Raw genomic sequence first — 17834 nt, 5'->3', positions numbered from 1 at the left:
ATATATCTTGGTTACAAACCACACATTAAGTTTCGAGTTAATATAGAGAATAGGAAAACTCCTTTATGCCACAAATAAACCGATATGGAGGTTGTGAATACGTAATAGGCCTAGAAAAACACAATAATTACAAAAATTACAAAAGCAACCCTAAGCTTTAACAAAAGTCCAGCAACAAAACAACCACTAGGATCACATACAATCTTTATTCTCATGCTTATTAACACAAACTGACGTAGAGGAGTTTTAAATCACTATGCCCATAGAACTATCATAATTACTACCACAAAATATGCAGTAATAATAGTAACATTAGCACATAAAAAGCATCTGAACAAAATTAAAGCATTTTACATTTGTTTAAAATATCCTGTATATTAAGTTATGGTATTTAGTTTTAAATCGCATATTATTATAATAAAATTAAATGAGTTTCGTGTCTTTAGTGGCGCAAAAAGAGAAGATAACGCTCCTATGGTATGGAGGCGTCTGGTATGCATCTTTTCTGAAATATTCCATATGAGAATGGTGGGTGTGTTTTTTTTATGCTAGCGTGTGCTAACCAAACAAAAGCAACGAAAACTGACCCACACATCAAACTATATTTTTTTATACTTATAATAAGATGCTCTTTAATGTGAGTTGACGAAAACAGAGGGAAATGTAGACTTTTTCTGATGCCGTTTTTGAGCTCCCCCTATACAAAGAGAGTGAATGGTTTTTCCCGAGGTAGAGTCGACAGTCTCGTCCAGCAGTGACTGCAAATCAATGAAGTCAGTCAAACTAATGACACGGAGGCCGAAGTTGGGACACTTTATGGATGTCTCTTTTAACGGTTAGTCGACGTTAACGAGGATGTACACCCCGCCAGAATGCACAGAGACACGTTTACCTGCGTGTTAGCGGAATAAGGAGGACGACTGTTTCTACTGAGACGGAGGAGTTTGAATTCTTTTAACTCGCATTTAGAAGCTCCGCTAACGAACAGCAGCCGCTTGAAGTGAGGATGATTTTTGCTAATAGTGGAAACCCTCTGAGGACTCAGTATCGAAAACAGGTAAACTGACTCCTTCCATAACACGTACAAAGAATGTGGTATGACGGACGGAGAAACAAGAAACAAACAAACAAAAACAAAAAAACGTCCATTTGTTTCAGTGCCTTTACTGTAAATATAAACATATGTTAGTTTGATGTTTTTAACACTTCTATATGATGGGAGTATCTGCTGCTAGGGTTGAATTCCTTATTAGATCCATGACGTACGTGGGATCACATCAAAATGTTGCAATGTCAACACAGCTATAGTCATCTCAAAACATCCTTTGTGCTTTTTTTTTTTTTTTTTTTTTTTTCCTCCCTGGCTTCATTATTTTTAAAAGTACACTCAAAACTAACCTGAAAAACTTTCTAACTGACCAAACAAAGGTGGCTCATGCACACACAGATGCACTTTAATAGTAGTTTCACGATTACTTCATGTTCTTTCTCTTCTGTTTAAGAATGGCTTTATTCATTCATTTATATAATGATTTATTTGATTTTCACACACACACACACACACACACACACACACACACACACACACACACACACACACACACACACACCTTAGTAACATATGGTTGTAAAAACACCCCAAAGTGAATCTATTTGAATGCGCATATTGACTTAGTAGTGCTCATGCTGATATTTTGTGGCTAGCCTAGAGCTTCAGGGGCGAGGCCTGTTACTGGAAACCGTGTATATTTCCAGTAAGGATATGACTGACTGTGCTGGTCTGGAGCAGGCTGATAAGATGCAGTACACCTCCCATCTCTCTTTCTCTCTCTCACGGTTCTGTATCAGGGTGCTCATAGTCAGTGTGAAAACACAGTCATCCAGTCTGTCTGCAATGTTTTATGTATGGGACATTGTCAAAGGTTAAACTGCTTCAATGGGCCATTTGTATTTTCCTTCTGTTATTTATTTCATACTTAAAGGCCAAACCTGATGAATGTCTAATCCAGCTTTTTGGATGATTTTTCACTTTCACTTTCAGAAAATACTTTATTTCTAAAGAGAGACACCAGTTCCTGATGTGTACATGTGTTAAATTTTTTTAGATATAAGATGTAAATAAATACATATTTTGATTCATGGGGATTGTATAGTAAATCTTGAGAAAATTAGAAGCTGTTTCATTTATGATGATGATGTCACTTTTTTGTCTTTTGGTACCCTGTTTATATTCTAATCTTGTTTTTTGTTTTTGTTTTTGTTTTGTTTTTTGAGTGAGTTTTTGTATTTTATTTTTAACTTACAGTTTTTAAATATTTTTTAAAAAACAAAAAAAAAACAATTGCAACAAAAGATCAAGAATGAGGGATAGAGTAAAAACAATCAAATTAAATAAATAAAAAAAAACCTCATTATGTCATTATGTTTACTTTGTAACGGTATATTCTGTTCCAGGTGTCTACTTATGACAGTAGTAGTAATAGTGATGTAACCGTATGGAAAATTTTACACTGCGGTCATAGTGACCAAAATTATCACGGTTATCGGTATACAGTACCGCGGTATTTTGAAAATGTTGAAAATTTTTGAAAAAACACTGATAAATTGAAATAATTTCACCAAGGGCGACCGTGGCTCAGGTGGTAGAGGGTCGTCTTCTGATCGAGAGGTTGGGGGTTCGATCCCAGTACCTGACTATGTGTCAAAGTGTCCTTGGGCTCTTTCTGTTTCTTATTGCTTTTTCTACTGTGGTTTTTACAGCTCTGTCTTTAGGTCTTATTTCTTTATATTATTCATTGTTGCTATAACAACCAAATCTCTACTCCAGGTTTACGATTATGGTATTATCTAACACACAAAAAACAATCAATGTAAATTTACTGTTTAGACTGTAACTAACATTGAGAGAATGGAATGACAAAATGGTAAAGGATTTGTGTTTTTAACATTAATGATAATGTAAATATGAATTACCTGTGAAAAAGAAACAACCTTCTTTCATTGTATTTCTTGCAAGACCCACTAAAGCAGTGGTTCCCTAACTTTTCACAGTTTTGTACACCTTCAGACATTTAACCTGAAGCCATGTACCCCCTATTCCTGCACACTTAAAAGACACAGTAATATTGTATTGTACATTGTACAATACATTGTAATGTAGCTCTACAGTGTATATTGTCTCTGAATTTAACCTATCCTGTTGAGAAATCATACGAATCTTTGCATTTCCTAAAGAAAATGATAGTGAAGATACAGGTGCTGGCCCGCATCATTAAACACTGCATTAGCATTAGCCTAGCATTACTTAATATTAGCATTAACCTCGCATTAACATTAGCATTAGCCTAACATTAGCATTAGCCTAGTATTAGCTTCAACATAGCTTTAGCTAGCATTAACATAGCATTAACCTAGCATTACCATCAAACTAGCGTTAGCCTAGCATTAGCTTTAGTCTAGCATTAGTACTAGTACCCCCTATGACAATTTAAGTACCCCTGGGAGTACCCGTACCCTACATTGGGAACCTAGGCACTAAAGTAATGTGCATGTTTAAAGAAAGACATTTCTACTCTGAGGCCTATTTGTTTATGTTTCTCTCCTTTTTAAGAACATAAGATTACAGTCAAATATGTGTCTGGTAAGCATGATAATTCTGTACTGTTTGGCTATTTTCTCAATACTTAATTCAGGTTTTTATTTGAATAGCTCTAATGGCACATGAATCATATTCAAAGAAAGAAATTTGAAAAATTAAAAGCCAACTGCACAGTTTAGAAAATGGTACATTAAACTAATTTTATAATGTAGACATAAGGCTGCAGCAGGCAGTTGACCAGTCACTCATTTAGTCACAAGAGACGACCCACCAGGCTGAAGTCCAGACTTTGGTTGCTCAATCCTGTCAACGCTCCATGCTTGGGATTCCATCAGCTTCCTCTCAGTTTGACTCCTCAGAGAGAGAGAGAGGAGGGGAGCTCAGTGTCAGATAGTAAAGGGGAATGCTACTCCCACAAGGAAAGTTCCCATTGACCAGGACATCTGTTATTCTGTTCTGTGTTGTAAACATAAAGCATAAAGTTGCATATTCTGTTGAGAAATATTCATTTTTAAAAATGTTTTATGCAATGTTTATACAATTAGCCATGAATGAGAAAGCAGGAGGCCCTGCAGCGTCACTGCTAAAGCTATGTATCATTGCTTAGTAAAGCATTCATCTTCACACTGGATGGAAAACTGTGATTTATTTTGTATTTTTTTTTGTCACTTGAGCTGAGATTGTTTTAACCTTGTTTCTCTGTTGGTTTCAGCCACCTGTAGTCTCAGCATCACATCCCATGGCTCCGCCCAGTCCGAGCACCAATGGCAGCACAGCAAACTGGGACCAACTCAGCAAGACGAACCTTTACATCCGAGGGCTGTGTCCTTCAACTACAGACCATGACCTGGTCAAGCTTTGTCAGCCGTGAGTGTCGTCCTTTTTGTTTTATGATTGCTTATCTTATTTTGCATAGTTCCATGTTTCAATAGTAGCTCTTTTATTTACATTCAGCTAAAAGGTTCTCTCAGCTTCTTAAATGGGGCATTTTATAGAGACATTTCCATTGAGTATTTAGCACAAGAAGGGATAGGGAAGTCATTAGAATTTTATGCAGCTATTAAAGTCACAAAGTTAATTGCTTATGCCAAGGGTCGGCCGCAGGTTGCTGACTCCTGGCAACGTACTCCGTTGCCAGGGTTGCCTGGTTAATCCAACACAAGTGATGCTCATCTGCTGAGATCTCACCACTAGAATGGCCTTACTGAACCTTGAGCATGAAAAATAGAAAATGTTCAATTCATTTATTAATAAAAAGCTTCCTTACTGTTCTAGAATATGTGATTACAAATATTGTGTTATTTTTACGAGATTTAAAGAAAAATAGTCAAAATGTATTTATTTTTTCCAAAAAAGGTCATACATTTTTTTGCGATTGAGGGGGCCCTAATGGTACATTCTCACCAAATGCGTTTCGGGGCGTCAAAATCATGCCTCACGCCCCTAGTTGGACGCTTGTGCTCAGTGAATCAGAGGCTTGTTACCAACGTCAAAGAAGCTCTGGATGCGTGTCCAAACAATTTGGGAAGAGAGTGCGTTCAGCGCATTTTTAGGGGAGGGGCTTCTCTGTTGTAGCTGGTGTTCATACAATGGATGATATTGTGGCAATCAGTTACATTCATAATTCACCCATTGACTGTGAAGTAGTGGGGAACATTATTGTGTTAAGAAGACGGTGTTTCCGGTCGGATGCACTGTGATGTTAGAGGGCTATAAGTGTGGTTGAATGGAGAATAAAGTTTGGAGTTCCTTGCTGAACACGCTGCCTCCGACTCCCGTTCATCAGCTCTAAATTATCAAATAAAGCCAGACAACTTCGTCGAAGGGTGCCTCAGTGCCTTTTCTGCACTCGGACGAGAGTCGCTTTCAGCACTACTTCCGTCTCTCCCGTACCCAGTTTGTTGACCTGCTGACCTGCATCGGCGCTCGCATCTCCTAGCAGGACACCAACTACAGGCGCTCTATCCCAGCAGAAGAGCGCCTGTCCATCTGTCTGTCTTTTTCTTTCATTATTTCGAATACGTCACAGTTTAGGAAAGCCCCTGACTGTCGACGTGCCGCGATATGCCCCAAAAGTTCAGCAATCCCAACTTTTAGCGTCGGCTGCGTTGGAGGCATCATACGCACGTCAAAAGCTTGAAATCTCAAAATGCGTTGAGTCCGTCGCATGTAAAGCTTCAAAACGCTCCGCACAGGAGGCGCGGGATGCACAGCCGGATCTCTCAACGCTCCTAGAAGCGTGTCCATCATATATTGTGTATGTGCACCTGACGCTTTTGACGGGTTTGGTGTGAACGCGCCAATATAGTTTTCAACTTTTTAAAGGGGGCACAGCAGAAAATGTTTAGGAACCATTGCGCTAATGCTTCACTGATTTTGTTTCTTCTTCTACTCAGTACGTCATCGAACAATCTTTCAGTGTTCACACACTTTTTGATTCTGCTTAAACTGGTTTGAACGTGTGACTGTTTACTGAAAATCACCAAAATACAGACACTTCTGTAAAACTAGCATTTGTGTGCAATAAACATTCATTAGTTGAAATTACACCACAGACCAGTTTTCTCAAAACAACAGTAAACCTTTGACCTGTTCATCATGTTTCAGTGCAAAACTACCCACAGTTCAAACCATTAACCCTCCTTTGTGTACCAGTACGTTTTTTGACATCTGTCTTTGTTGCCCACTGTTGGCATTGAATAATGTTCAGAAGTTCTCTATAAAAAGTGTGAATTAATTTAGTTGATTGGCAATACTGTGTATAAAGATCTCTCACTGCAACGATTGCATGAAAATGTCTACTTTACATTGTTTGCTGTGGCAACTCCTTAAACAAGTGACAGGCTGAGTAGACGCTGAGACTAACTGCCATCACTGTATATTTTGAGATTTGGATTTCAAAGGATGAAAGGTCACGAGTTCAGTCGCTCTCATCCAGTTAAGCATCCATCAGTCCATCATAATCCTCAGCTAAAGCGTCCTTCAGGTTCACTATAGACATTTCGTGTCTTACCACAAATGGCACGACCTCGGTGGTCATGAATTTACCAGTTTTCTAGTTTTAGTAACAAATCATAGCTAACTAAACAAAAGTTTATATAAATATTAACTAAATTAGTATTAAAAAAAATGCACAGTAATGACAATTCTCGTGGGACAATTAAGTGTAGTGATTAGTTTATAGAACTATTACCAATAGCTTTAACCATAGTACTTTGGTTATTAGTGTACTCTCCCACACAGTCTCAGCTGTTATCATGGGTTTAGTGTTAATATTAGGCTAGGTTATATTCAAATTTATTATAATGGATTTCACCAGAATATGTAAAAAGGGTGTAAAAAGAGTGTTTTGCGATGAATAATTGTTTGACGTGCCTTTCTTTTCTAGAAAAGAAGAAACTTCTCTGTTTTGTTTTGTTTTTAAATCTCATGCAAACATTGCAACAGAAACTCCACAGGTAACTGAAGAGGCCTGATGTTGATGAAAAAGGGGCTGAGAGACTTTGCACACATGGAAACCACTTCCTGTTTCTCATATTTTCACAGTGATGTCAAAGATTATTACTCAACCCAGCCTCCCTTTCTTTAGTGCTTGTGTGCTCAGTGTCTGTGTTTTATAACCGGCTACGCTCTGGTTATGCTAACAATACTTTGCCTTTGTACTCCCTCCTTTTAGGTATGGCAAAATTGTGTCAACAAAAGCTATCCTGGACAAGGCTACAAATAAATGTAAAGGTGTGTTTTATTCTTTACTCCATGCAAGGTGTGTCTTACTCACTTTTAGAGCAGAATCACTTCATATTCCCCCCATCAATAGTTGGCCTCCAGTTCTGTCTTAACATTATAAAATTTGGCAGCTATGTGTATCCGGTGATCCATGCAATTCAGGAAGCTGCCATGCTGTACAAAGGTGACTCCGAGCTTGTGCTATTTTAGGTCCCAGCCTTTGTCTGTTGGTGTGTGTGTGTGTTAGTGCATGATTCCCTGGAGGAAGTGGCTCACTCTTCTTCATCCTGCCGGGAGTGGTTTTATTGGTTTTGAGCCATTGGGTTTTTGTAGACCCTCATCCTGACCAAAGTGTGACTCACTGATTATCTGTCGTGGTATTGTATTATTACTGGGACATACTGTAGACTGTATTTTTAGTGTTAATCACAATTTTAGCAATAGCAGACTTCTAATTCCCAGCATTGTTAGTTGTTCAGCTTTGTTTCCACTGTGGTGTTGGACTTTAGGTGAATCAGACCAGACTCTAAAAGCCTAGACTCTGGCTTTACACAGGTGTAAGAGCTGCACTGGTAGCCAATAGCTTTGTTCGAAATGGCATTCTTACGTACTAGTCATACTAAGTATGACGTCAAAATGAGTATGTAGTGCAATCACATTAGATAGTATGGAAAGATTGAGTATGCGAGAAATCCCCGGATGTATACTGTATCGGAACATTTTTTAAGTATGCACGGTGGGCACACTAGTCATACTCAACCACCCCATGATGCATTGCGAGTGGAACATAAAGTCGTGCTGAGACCTGCTTCAAGCTAAAAATCAAATATTCTCTTTTAAAAATAAAAGCATCTCTTATTGTCTGTCATTAGTTTTTAACACTTTTGGAAATAGGGCTCTTGTTATGAAGTTAATTGGAAGTTTTGTCAGTAGCACAATGGTGGGTCTCCAAAAATCCCTGAAATGTTTCCATGAAATGTGTTTCTGCAAGTTTAGCCTCATGTTTCATTCAAGGTTTCCTAACTTTATGTCTGATTTTTAACACAGGATTCCTGCAGTATGTTTGCTTAATATTGGTTTGGTAATATTGGTATATTAGTTGTGATTCATTTATATCTATAAAAGTCCTGTATTAGGTAAGTTAGTGTTGGCCAAATGTATCCCCAATTCTTACATCTCAGGACAAAGAGCCATCACGTTTACAAAACAAATATATAGGCTTGTGGTGTGTAATGCAAAACCTCACATGCTATACTAATGACGTTACACCAAGTTGTGACGCATTGTGAGCTGGGACAGACTCCAGTAGTAGTCTTGCCACCCAGTACAGGATGAAGTGGGAAAAGAAGATGAATGGCATACTGTGTGTAGGTCACACCTCATTGAACCAAGGGGTCAGGTTTTTTGTTGTTGTGCTGATAAGATATTTTCCTAGAGCTGGCCGATATATTGAGATTCAAGATATGTCGCGTCTTCTATTTTGGCATTTTGAATCAACAAATTTAACCTTGAATTGTCTTTCTGGGCAGACTTTATTTGAATAAAAAAATATCTAGATTTATATTGTATATAACCATTTTGAGAAAAAATATCGGAATATGAGTTTTGGTCCATATCACCCAGCTCTCTATTTTCCTAACTTTGCTGTTCGTCTCATCAGGATATGGCTTTGTGGATTTTGACAGCCCCGCTGCAGCTCAGAAAGCTGTCGTTGCCCTCAAGTCCTCTGGCGTCCAAGCTCAGATGGCAAAGGTAAGGATTGATTACACTTTAATCCTGATACCACATCCAAACAAGTCACCCAGTAACACTGTTGTCCTCCCTCTGGTTGGGCAGGAAACCTAAACCTAATCTATGTGGTGTTAAATAGCAGAGCAGGAATCCATGCTTGTCTGCACACTATTCAGTATCTCCGAGCAACATTCATTCTATTGCTCACTTAAAAAGGAGCCAAAGTTTAACAACTTGTTTCAGTTTTATTGAAAATAATGAGATATGTAAACAATCCCTTTCAGATTCTAAATTTCAATAACAAAACATGAAGAATGTGACCTTGTGTGTGGACACTGTCACAAACTGACTTTGGTCACACAACGAAGCCATACCGAACTGTTGATATTCATACTGTAACATCCTTTTTTTAATATTTAAGTCTAGCAGTGTGTACACAGTAATGTAGATTTTACTTGTGTTTCTAGAAGTATTAAAACGCACTTTTCCCTCCATCTGCTCAGATTTGAGGAGGTGAAGTCACACAAGTGTTTTTACTTCATTCTTAGCGTAATTTTTAGTTTTTCTTCGACAGACGAAAACGGTGCTTCACTTCACACTATTTTTTGTTCTAGTTTGTTCGCGGTATTCCCTGTGATTTCAGAATGAAGTAAAAACACTTGACATCCCACAATGCAATACGCTAAAATTTCAACAAACTGTGTTTGAGTGTTTACGGTGGAGATAAAAACAAACTTTCCGCAATTTTGACCTTTTTTTCTTTATTTTTGGATGAAATGATGTTCAATTCATTGATCTGACACATACACTATGAATCTTTCTGTCAGTGCATCTTTTTTGCTTCCTTGCTGAGTTTATGCAACACAACACTGATGAATACTAATAGTGAGAGCCTGAGGCTTTTCCCCAGACACTCAGCTGTGTCTCATGTTTCTGCTGATGGAATAAAATGCAACAAATAATGAGCCTCATCCTTTTGTAAACTACATGAAAGTCCCAATAACCATTTAATACCTAAAACCCTTAACAGAAGCAAACAGAAAATGTATAACATTTTTTAATGTGATCATTATTTCTTATTTTCTCTCTTTTTCATCATCCAGCAACAGGAACAGGACCCAACAAACCTGTACATCTCCAACCTGCCACTATCGATGGACGAGCAGGAACTGGAGAACATGTTAAAGCATTTTGGTCAGGTCGTATCCACGCGCATCCTCAGGGATTCCAGCGGAGTCAGCCGAGGAGTGGGATTCGCAAGGTTGGCTTTTAAAAAACTAAGCTTTTGGCGCCATAATCAAATTATTGATAGTATGAGTGTATCAAACTATTGATAGTTTAATTATGGTGCTATATTTTCAGGAGAAAACACAACACCGTAAGGCAGGAGTGTCAAACTTGTTTTCAACTCATGGGAAAAATACGGTGCAGATTGATCTTAAGTGGGCTGCAGATTTTAGGTGGGAAAACCAGAAGTTTTGACAATGTTTCCTTGTTGGCACTTCCACGTGTAAATGATAAGTAAAGTATGTAAGGCACTGACAATATCCAAGCAATAAGTGACAGATTTCAGTCTCTGCAGATCTTCACTTCCAAAGTATTTAATGTTGAGACCAATTTTTCTATAATTTGGAGGAAATTTGCCAAATTTGTTTGTGATAAATTGTATGAATTTAGAAATGGTAAGATTTCTTTCAACAATTTGAGATTAAAAATGAGTGCCATCATGTGATATAAGTATAAGAAAACTATGAGTCCTGCAAATATTGTGGAGTCATTTTCACGTTCTCCTGCGGGCCAAATAAAATGCTTTAAAGGACAGGATTTGACCCCTGGGCCTCAAGTTTGACACATGTGCCATAAGGTATAAATCAGGGTAATTTAAAATAGGAATAGCTATACTGATAGAGGTTGAGGAAGCTTGCGTTTCATTAAATTAAAAACCTAAGTGGTCATTATTTGAAACTTAATGCTAGAAATACATACATTAAAATGTGTATAACTTTGTTATAGGCCTAGTAAAGGTTTTGTTGTTTGAAATAAAATGAAAAAAATGCTTGATTTTAATTATTCAAGTCATATGGTAATGTTTTTGTAACCATTTATTTGTTGAAAGCTCTTGTCAAAGTACTTTGACAATGACTCTTTAATTTAATTATAGACAGGATGCTTTCATCCACTAGTCATACTCGCTCAACCTGACATTTGACTGGAATTCTTGACAAACAAAGCCAGGGTCATACCAGACAAAACAAAAACATCTGAGAAATGGAGGAATGTTTGCATGTGGGTGTGCTCCGACAGTGAAGACTGTACAACACGTGGAACCATCAAATAATGGACATTATGAGTGCAGACATTTACCTTTGGTCATTTGTACTAGTAGTAATAGTTTTGTTTTTAAGGAAAAAAACAATAAATTAGACCATATTTGTTTTTTGCTTGTGTAATAACATTGTGTTCCTCTGTTTGTTTATGCCTGCAGGATGGAGTCAACGGAAAAATGTGATGAAGTTATTTCTCATTTCAATGGAAAGTTCATTAAGATGCCTCCTGGAGTTCTGGGTAGGAAAACCCCTTCATAATCCCTTAATGAAATTTGTAAAAGTTTACCCAAAAAGCAGAAAAACGTAAAGAAATAAACTCAACTTTATTTCAAATTAGACTGATTTAAGAGCAGTGACATAGTTTGGCTTGTATTCAGGCTTTTACAAGGAGTCAGTGAGTCTGCTAATAAAGTGCTCATGTACAATGACCCCCAAGAGGCAGAGCATAGACAAAGACCACAAGAAGTCGCTCCTCTGTGTGACTTCCACTCCCTCTATAAGCTTTTTAATTGGATTATTTGACTGAAATAGTCTGTGCTGGCCTGGCTCGGGTTAGGAAAGGGAGGGAATTACAGCTCCACAGCTGCCAAATTAGATGTGTGCATTCCAGGGCTGGCTTGTAAATGTGTACTCCCATGCTTCAGGGAGGGATTGACTGCACAGCAAACAGTGTGTGATGTTCTTTTATATTTTTTCCTTTTTTTCCTTTAGCTCCGTCGGAACCTTTGCTGTGCAAATTTGCTGACGGCGGACAGAAAAAGAGACAAAGTCAAAATAAATACAGCCAGAGTGGCCGGACCTGGTCAAGAAACAGTGACTCCAGACTTGTACGTGTCTTTCTTTAATTGGAGGAAAAGTTAGACTAAAATGTCTAGAAAAAATACTAGAAATGGAAGCCAGAAGTGTTGTAATCCAAAAACTCCCTCTTGGTAACTAAACACACCTACTTTCACATTTGAGACAATGCCCTGTAGTGATACGGGCGTGGTCCTGCCTGCACATCCTCCACTACCGAGAACAAACAACCCCTCCTCACACTTGGCATACTAATACATTATTCATCAACAATAGCCTTTTCCTGACGTCAAATACAAACAAAGGCAGGAGGACTTCAACTTCAAGATTTTTTGTGGATGAATGAAAACTGAACAGAAATGCTTCAAACACTAATTCAATAATAACTAGTTTAATCAGTTGAGGATTTTGAGGTCGGCACAGGTTAGTTATGTTAAATCCTTTTTTAGAAATGAGAGGTAATCTGACAGCTTTGTGTTTATGCTGTTTTCATGACCACAGTCATGTTCTCTTTACAATATTTCTTTAATTCATTTCTCAGGCTGGAATGACACTCTCATATGATCCCAGTGCAGCTGCAATGCAAAATGGGTAAACATCATAAGCATGTAAAATTGCACTGTTTTAGTCACTTTACATGAGTTTTTTTTATCATTATTATTATTATTATTGTTATTATTTCACTCAAACATTTTTCTCATTAAATGTTTTCCTTTAGATTTTTTCCACCACCCTACGGTATTTCCAACAGGATGATCGCCCAAGCCTCCATGTCTCCTTACATGTCAACATATCAGGTTTGAATCCTTAGATTTAATGATATTTCATTTTCATTATGTAAAAACTTATCCTTTATATAAAACAAAGAAGAAAAAAAGGTTAATATGCTTTAAAAAAGGAAAAAACATTTTTTTCCTTTGTCTTAAACTTTGCTGTTGAAACTGACTGTGTTTTTACTTTGTTTTACATTTCAGATGCAGAATCTATCCTGGGTGCACCATCAGCCCTACATCATGCAGCACCCAGTAAGAGCTAAAAGTTTCTCTTGTTTCATGTTGACACACAGTTCACTCTCTGTAGAACCAACCGAACATCCACATTATGCTCCAAAATATGTTCTGATACATGCCGGATCATCTCCAAAATTCCTCTTTTCTTTTGACATTGTTGATCACCAAATTTCGCTTAAATCCGTTCGTAACTTTATGAGATATCTTCAAAAAAACAACCACATTAACAGTTTAACACCAGTGAAAACATTACCTCCTTGGCAGTGGTAACAAAAATACACATAATTACTCTAAAAATGGCAACAAAGAAACATATGAGAGAAAAATTATGAAAATGACCAGGAAATTTACAAAAATGTGCAAAATGACATCAAATATACACAAAAATGACCCCAAAACCACAAATTGTCAAGAAACATACACAAATATTGATATATCTTACTCAAGTAGAAGTACTGTTATTTGATTAAAATTGTACTCAAGTACAAGTAAGTCATACATAACATAGTACAAGTAAAAAGTAGCTAAATTAAATAGTATTAGTTACTAGTTACTTTCACCCCCCACGTTTATTTTTGGTAATAAACCATGCCACAGTTCCCTTGCATACAGTAAACATCTCATATATAAACTTAGAAAGGAAGAGATGAAATCTTACACAACTGGAACTTCATTTATTTATCTGTATAAAATAAAAGGTTTGTCAAAATGTACAAAATCCTTTTTTTTTTAAATAAAATAACACCAATGAATTTAATTCAAAATAAGAAAATATAGAAAAATATGTAGAAATATAAAGAATTACTTTACTTCTTTTAAAATGTATTTATGTAAAAGTAAAATTTGTGATTTAGAAATATACTAGTACACATAAAAGCAACTCAGTTACAGTAACTTGAGTACTTGTAATCCATTACTTTCACCTCTGCACAAAAATACTTCAAAAGCACATTTCTATAGTTCTAAATTTGAATCAAAGCAGCTCATCTTTGTTGGCGTTTCAGCATTATAGGCACTTTATTATTCAACCTTATGTTACCTTTAAAGGCTACAGTGGTAACGCCCTCTATGGACCGTTCTCTATCATTACAGCCTTCATCTGCGATGGCTCCTCTCACTCAGCAGATGAACCACCTCTCTCTGGGCAATGCTGGAGCGGTAAGGCTCTCTATGTTTTAAATAACTGGGATTAACGTTGTTAATAAGTGTGGATTTAAAATGAGGAATGCAATAAGCATAAATAATTCAGGTTTGTTTGTTTTCTGGGACAGTTTATGTCAGCCAACACCTCTATGCAAGGAGCGTATATGCCACAGTACGCACACATGCAGACAGCAGCTGTTCCTGTGGAGGTACGCCGCCATAACCTTTTTATTTAATACACAGAGAATTTCTGAGTTTGCATCGCTTTGCTATGTTCCTTAGGAAAATGGTGCAACATCACAAGTGGATTCATCAAGCAATCCATCGCCGTACTCGTACCAACAAACCAAATAGGCCGAGGTCACATCTGGATAAAACATCAGCTTCTAACCCAGTGGCCACAAAGGATCTGTCTTTTTTTTTTTTTTTGGACAGGTTTTACAAGTGTTTTAACTGAGAATGTGCTTTGTTCATCAAACTCAAATGCTATTTAAAGAGGTTTTTATTTTCATACTCTAATTTTTTTTTATTTTTTACTTGTCTGTGTCACAGAAAAAAGCATCAAACATACCTGTGATCAGCTTTAGGGAGGAAGGAAACTCGTCTATTGTTGCTACTTTTTCTGAGAATTCTCCCTTTTTTTTCTGTTTTTTTCTCCCAGATATTGTTAAAATGCTGTTTTTGTGCTTGCTGTGTGAGTGCTCCTAATGTGAAGTGTACATTGTTGATCTCTTAAAAACGTTTTTCTCTTTTTGGCTTTGGTTTTAAATTCAAACTTGCCTTATGCAGTAGCTCTACAGAGGGCGCATATTTACACTTTTTACTTCCTAAAAGTAAAAATTTGCTGAAATTCTGAATATGTTTCTTCAGATGAAATGTCTTCACACGTTTTATTCAGATTCAATATTTATTCGGTAAGGAGCCACTGCTTTTGTGAGCAATGGGAAAAAAAATGTAAATCCTTGATTTTGTGGAGTAGTAAAGGGAAGGGTGGGGTTTGCTTTACAGCTGATACATGGTGGGTTTTTTGGTGGATTTGTTACTTGGGTGTTTTTTTTTATCACTTTTTTTAAAAGATTGAATAAATGAAGACTTTAGATGTTCAAAGCCTTACAGCAGAAGTTCATTTAGTTCAGGACTTTTTTTTTTTGCACTCGAGCGCCCATCTTGGCTCACTTCCTCATGTTAGCTTCACCAAAGATTGCCTGACACTGGGGTTTTTCACCTAAGTGTTGGCAACATTTAGAGTTTGAGTGCCTTTTTCAATGCTTAACATCCCTATTATTTCGTCAAGAAAACAAAACCTTAAAGTTTTGTTTTTGCAGAAGAATGTCGTAAAGAAATTCAGCTGTTGAGAAAAAAATGTGGCTAATTTAAAACTCTTAAAGAAAAGGGATGTAATATATATCCACCGCTGTAAAGTACCTCACAATAACAAATAAAGCCAGCTTTTTTTACTCAGGCTTCCTCCTGAGTCTACATTTTGGCCTTGTGGTCACTCAGACCAGTTCATCTACCTCACCTCAGCGTTTTCTTCTTTTCTGTAGTGAGTTATGGGTTAGCAGGTCCAGCCCACCTTTTCAGACCAAATGCTGTCGAGTCAATTTTTTTAAAAACGTCCTTCAATTCTTTTTTTTTTTTGTGATCTATTGTTAAAAGGGTTTTTGGTGCATGTGTTTGTTGTTGTGATCACACGTTGTTTTTACAGTTTCAGTTTGTGTGTGCGGTGGAGGAAAAGGTTGATCTGAAACAACCTCTGATCGGTGACTTGTTCTGTTTCATGTCTGTTCAAGAACACCATTTTCTTTTTTGTTGACAAGGATGTGCAACTGACACAAAGGACCTGCTGGGATAAATCAAAGCTACTTTTGATGCCTGAGAATAACATGAATACTGTGTATAAGGGTTGTGCTGCTAATGGAGTCAGAACCATAGTGCCATAGTGTCTGGGTCAGAGTGTAAGGGTTGCATCGTACACGGAACTATTATTAAACAGTCAATAAGTTATGAAAAGTTGTAATTTATGAACATTTTGTACAGACAGTTAAAGGAAATAAAAGATTTTCAGAGTTTTATGATTTTTTTTTTTTTCTTACTTGCACCATCAATGCCAGTGAGATAACTAATGTGTACAGTTTAAGGAATTTCTTTTCTGTATTTTCTTTTTCTTCTTTGTTAGCTTTTGTTTAAAAAAAAAATTGATACCTTTGTTCTGTAGAAACTTGCCTCTAGTTTTTGTTTTGTTTTTTTTTTTTCACTTCTTTGACATGTTTTTTAAATAAAGCGTTTTAAAAAAGAAGCAAGCTTTATAATTGGTTTTGTTTACTCTTGCACCTAAAATTAAAAAGTTCATTATCTTAATACATTGATTAATCAACATTAAATCACTATAAACTCATCATTAAATCATCATCACATCACCAAAAACTCACTATAAACTTGCCATTAAACTATCAATAACTCAATGTTAAATCACAAATAGCTCACTATAAACTCACCATTAAATCATCAATAATTATGAAAAATTCAACATTTAATCACTAATAAGTTAATACACTATAAATTCACCATTGAATTATCAGTAACTCATAAAATTGCCACTAGGTCAGCATTAAATCACCAATAAATCATCAATTACTCAAATATAACTCACTATTAAATCACCATAAACTCAAACTTACTAACATCTCACTATTAACTTATCGATTACTCTTAATGCCACAGCCTTGCCACAAAATAAGAGTCACTCGTGAATTTCAACGTATTTTAGACTCCTAAACAAAATATTTTAGTTTATTTTTTTCCACAGATTAGTCAATGAAGCGGTTTATTAAAAACAGGAGCAGCTGTTTCTGTACCTATATTAAGCAGAGCCGTAGACAAAAGGACTCCAGTAACAGCTCTGACTGTCTCCCTCCCTTTACATTAATCAGCCTTTCAGATATGAGTGCGCTACATTCAGGGCCGGCTCTGGGCATAGGTGAACCAGGCATTCGCCTGGGGCGCCATCTGCTGGAGGAGCACAAAAATTAAAAAAAAAATGTGGCTAATTAGAAAAAAATAAATAAAAGATACGAATAATAAGTTTCAACCCATCCTTCAGATTTACTTGACATGTTTTATTTTAAAAAAAAATAATAATAAAAAGAACAGAAAATCTCAATATGAACAATCTTGGAGCGCCATATTACCCTGACTACATTAATGGGAAGTAATCATCTGCAGCAAATGGCTAGAGATGTGTTTGAGGACTAATGAGATGTTTTAGTGTTTGTGTTTATTGAAGACAGTTGTAGAATATTCCTTAAAAAAAGGAGGAGGTGCTTTGAGTAGCAGTATTTATCAAGAGGAATGCATTACAGGCTGAAACTGAAACTAAATGCAGAAGTGAGAGTTTGATGCTCTTTGAACTGTGGATGAGGCATCATTTGAAGCTTAATAATAAGTCGGAGAATTTGTGAAAAACAAAATGCGACTCTTAATCTAATTTGGTGTGGCCCCAAA

General features: G+C 36.7%; 1 protein-coding gene across 1 annotated transcript; it reads left to right on the top strand.

Annotated features, from left to right (window-relative positions):
- Window positions 1-752: 752 nt before the first annotated feature.
- rbms1b (RNA binding motif, single stranded interacting protein 1b) lies at window positions 753-16553 on the top strand. The gene is made up of 13 exons (XM_028436763.1): window positions 753-1057; window positions 4311-4465; window positions 7275-7333; window positions 8985-9076; window positions 10159-10316; window positions 11541-11620; window positions 12094-12209; window positions 12719-12768; window positions 12896-12974; window positions 13152-13202; window positions 14280-14345; window positions 14459-14539; window positions 14613-16553. Exons 1-13 carry the CDS (start codon window positions 1007-1009, stop codon window positions 14682-14684), a joined length of 1110 nt encoding a protein of 369 aa, XP_028292564.1. The 5' UTR covers window positions 753-1006; the 3' UTR covers window positions 14685-16553.
- Window positions 16554-17834: the final 1281 nt, after the last annotated feature.

The sequence above is a fragment of the Gouania willdenowi genome, chromosome 21, assembly GCF_900634775.1.
Source record: "Gouania willdenowi chromosome 21, fGouWil2.1, whole genome shotgun sequence".
Classification (NCBI taxonomy): domain Eukaryota; kingdom Metazoa; phylum Chordata; class Actinopteri; order Blenniiformes; family Gobiesocidae; genus Gouania; species Gouania willdenowi.
The sequence above is the reverse complement of the archived record's forward strand: the minus strand, read 5'-3'. Positions and strand labels throughout refer to the sequence as shown.

Excerpts from the sequence above, each read along its gene's own strand:
- rbms1b (XM_028436763.1), top strand. The coding sequence starts at position 1,007 with ATGATTTTTGCTAATAGTGGAAACCCTCTGAGGACTCAGTATCGAAAA. Across the intron at positions 7,334-8,984 it reads GGCTACAAATAAATGTAAAG|GATATGGCTTTGTGGATTTT; the intron begins GTGTGTTTTATT and ends TCGTCTCATCAG. Across the intron at positions 12,210-12,718 it reads GAAACAGTGACTCCAGACTT|GCTGGAATGACACTCTCATA; the intron begins GTACGTGTCTTT and ends TTCATTTCTCAG.